The sequence below is a fragment of the Populus trichocarpa genome, chromosome 11, assembly GCF_000002775.5.
Source record: "Populus trichocarpa isolate Nisqually-1 chromosome 11, P.trichocarpa_v4.1, whole genome shotgun sequence".
Lineage (NCBI taxonomy): Eukaryota > Viridiplantae > Streptophyta > Magnoliopsida > Malpighiales > Salicaceae > Populus > Populus trichocarpa.
In genome coordinates, this window is record NC_037295.2 from 17,867,254 (window position 1) to 17,870,508 (window position 3,255).

Below are 3,255 nucleotides of genomic sequence, written 5' to 3' on the forward strand. Positions count from 1 at the left end.
TATATATAATAGTAGAATTATATTATATTCTTAAAAAGAAAAAAGCTTCTCATAACTCCACATAATTTCATTAATGATATCACACACACACGAACTTCAATTGTTGAAAGCCATCCTTTGCTTTTGAACTTCCGATGGCAGCTTCACATCTGTTGCCAGTCCAATAGCTTGAAGAAACCTTACAACATACCAAGTCATGTCAATCTGCCACCATTCCAGGCCATGTCTGGCTGAGTATTCAAAAGCATGGTGATTATTATGCCAACCTTCTCCAAAAGTAAGCAACGCAAGCCACCTTAAACAAGTTTGCAGAACAAAATTATTAGAAATAACCAAATCAGAATGATAAAAGCTAAGAGCAAAAGGTATTACCAATTGTTCCTAGACAAGTCGCCGGTGTTCCACGCTCGCTTTCCCCATAAATGAGAAGCTGAGTTTATTAGCCAAGTGATGTGCAAAGCCAGTGCGGTTCTCACACCCTGAAATGGTCAGCAGTAAATTAGTTTTGTTGCATAAGCTATACAAGAATGAACCTAATTGACTACTGAGGCCTGAGGAGGGTGATAAGTGTTTAAATTTTCATGTCCATTTCAATGTCTGGTCACCGATCAAATATGAATGAGTAAATCCTGAGTTTATTAGCAGACAGTATTGCCCTTTCATTTTACACCATGATTTTCGTGCCATTTGCCATTTACTTCCAATCAACTTGAGAAATTCATGTTCCAAGAGGTTGCGTTTGATGAAATTAAGTTCCAGTATAAAAAAGACAAATACTAATTTTGGCTATCTCTGTATATTTTCATGAAAAAATGAGAGAGGAGGACATGAGAAGTATTCCATACCATTCCCCATACAAGGAAGGGAAATCCTCCCACTGCATATAGCAGAACTCCAAGCGCAATTGGATGTAGAAAGTACGTGTTTTGCATGAACTTGTAAAAGGGTTGCTTCTCTAAATCCCCAACATTGTTTTGCCCTCCACACTACCAAATCATATATTTTTAACAGAATAAGCAGCAATAACACAATTTAATTTACACTAGGAAATTTGTTCATTTGAGGAGGATGAACATACAGACCTTTTCAGTAATATAATTATTGTCAAAGAGCCAAGTGATGTGACTAAACCAAAACCCTTCAGTAGGGCTATGCGGGTCTCTCTCAGAATCACAAAACTGGTGGTGGTGTCTATGAGTGCTAACCCAAAAAATAGGATCCCTCTGAAACCAACATGAAGCCATTAAAAACTGATAACACAAAAAATCAAGGAAAGAAAAGGGGAGGGTACACTTACTTGAAGAGCTTGAACCCCACAGTATGCAAAAAAATACTCGAGCCATTTTGGAAGCTTGAAACTCCTATGAGAAAGATTCCTATGGAAAGAAAGAGTGATACCTAGAAGTCCAGTGACAATACCGATGCCAAGGGCAACCCAAAATGCAGGCCAAGTGAAATAAAAAGGTCCAAACAAAGATAGAAAATGCACCGCCGAAATTACACCAGCATTGACTATATCTGATGAATTCCATTTCCTGCCCCAAAATACCTGCCTTCTTCTCCTCACCACCACATCTGACAGAAAGATTTTCCCGAGGTTCCTAGGCTCGGCCTCTGATAGAGGTGCATTACCAGCATCAGCCACTACTTGTAGTGCTTTTTTTGTACTGCTATAATTCTTATTTGAAGCATCCAAAAGACTTGATAATTTTTCTTTTTTGCATTTGTTGGTTGTTAGTGGTAGGAACTTGGGGTTATAGTGACCATAATTTAGGAGTATAGCAGGTGGAGAACCCAGTTTCTTAGCATGGGTAAAAGGCAGAAAAAGGCAAGGTTTGGATTTGGTTAATGGAGATGTCATCAAAGCCATTGAGACTTAAAAGAGGATGTATTTTGATAGAACTGATTATTTTGCGGTGGTTTATATAGCGGATGTATATCAAATTCTATGTCTCCAAGCTGTAATCTATTCCTAATTGATAGGTTAAGATGTTGCCTTTTATTTTTTGTTTTTTTTTTATATATTTATAATTCAGCTTGTTTGTTTTTTATTTTAAAAATAATTTAATTTTTTTAAAAAAAATTAATTTTTTTATACATTTTTATATCATTTTTACGTGCTAATATCAAAAATATATTTAAAAAAATATATTATTTTAATACTAAAACAAATAATTTAAAAAACAATCACGGTAAAAATACCAAACATGCTGTCAGCGCAATATAACAGGGGTGTCAATCTTTAAATCTCAACTTGGCTCCACCAAATTAAATAAAGTATAATTAATTATAAGGGTGGGGCTAATTAATTAATTGAGAGGTAGGGGAAAAACTAACGAGATCATGATTGAAGTTTCATCTCACATGACTATGCAAGAATCTCCTTCTTTCATCTTCGTGCGCCAGCAACTGGGCATATGCATATGGATCTTAATTTGTTTCAACTAGCAACCGCACCGAGCTAGCTATATGTCATTTGGCGGTTCATCTGATCTGCACTTGAAAATTGGAAGCCGTGAATCTGAATTATTCGTCATTAAAAAAAAAAATTATTATTACTAGTAATAATGCTATTCCATCCACCTCGAACACTCTTGGTGAGTGTCTTTTAATTTCAAACGTTTGTTTAGAAACGCAGATAAACTTAGTTTATAAATAAAATGTTTTTTAAATTATTTTTTATTTAAAAAAAGTATTCAAGTGATGAATTTTTCCTTTTTATTTATAATTTTGATGTGCTAATATTAAAAATATATATATAATTTTGATGTATTTTATATTGAAAAGCATCATGCACTACATTACTAAAAACACAATATTTTATATGTTATGGAGGACTGATTTCAATTGGGGAAAAAAAGGAGATGATGTGCTTCATTTTTCATATTTTGTTGCTTCTTTCAAACTAATGAGACTGAGATGGGTGTAGGAGAGGTGTAGCAAGTGATTTAGCAACTAAGTGAGAGAGAAAGGGGTTAGTGTGAGAAGGAGTGATTTTAAAAGAGAAAGGAGTAATTTTAGAGAAATTAGTTCAAGAGATAAGGCAAGCTTGGCAAATTGGCTACGGTAAAGTATTTTTCTTTATTTAATTTCATTATTTTTGTGAAATCTTGCTAGAGTTGAAAATCCCTAATTTTGGGAAAGTTTGGGTGACGTTGGAATAGTACTGGGAGTGAAGATTTTTTTTATTGATGGGTTGTATTATGAAATGTGTTGTAGAATAAAAAATATTGTATTATTGATGTATTGAAACAC

The 3,255-nt window shown here is 34.1% G+C and overlaps 1 protein-coding gene across 2 annotated transcripts; it reads right to left on the reverse strand.

The window, feature by feature from the left end:
* LOC7455032 (palmitoyl-monogalactosyldiacylglycerol delta-7 desaturase, chloroplastic-like) lies at window positions 1-1,911 on the reverse strand. 2 transcript variants are annotated; one of them, XM_052445368.1, is made up of 5 exons: window positions 1,298-1,911; window positions 1,083-1,223; window positions 846-986; window positions 373-479; window positions 1-295 (listed from the first exon to the last, which is right to left on the reverse strand). In XM_052445368.1, the coding sequence occupies exons 1-5, from the start codon at window positions 1,868-1,870 to the stop codon at window positions 97-99; spliced, it is 1,161 nt and encodes a 386-aa protein (XP_052301328.1). In that variant the 5' UTR covers window positions 1,871-1,911; the 3' UTR covers window positions 1-96. The 2 variants fall into 2 exon arrangements, with proteins under 2 accessions (XP_052301328.1, XP_052301329.1); XM_052445369.1 differs by lacking the exon at window positions 846-986.
* Window positions 1,912-3,255: the final 1,344 nt, after the last annotated feature.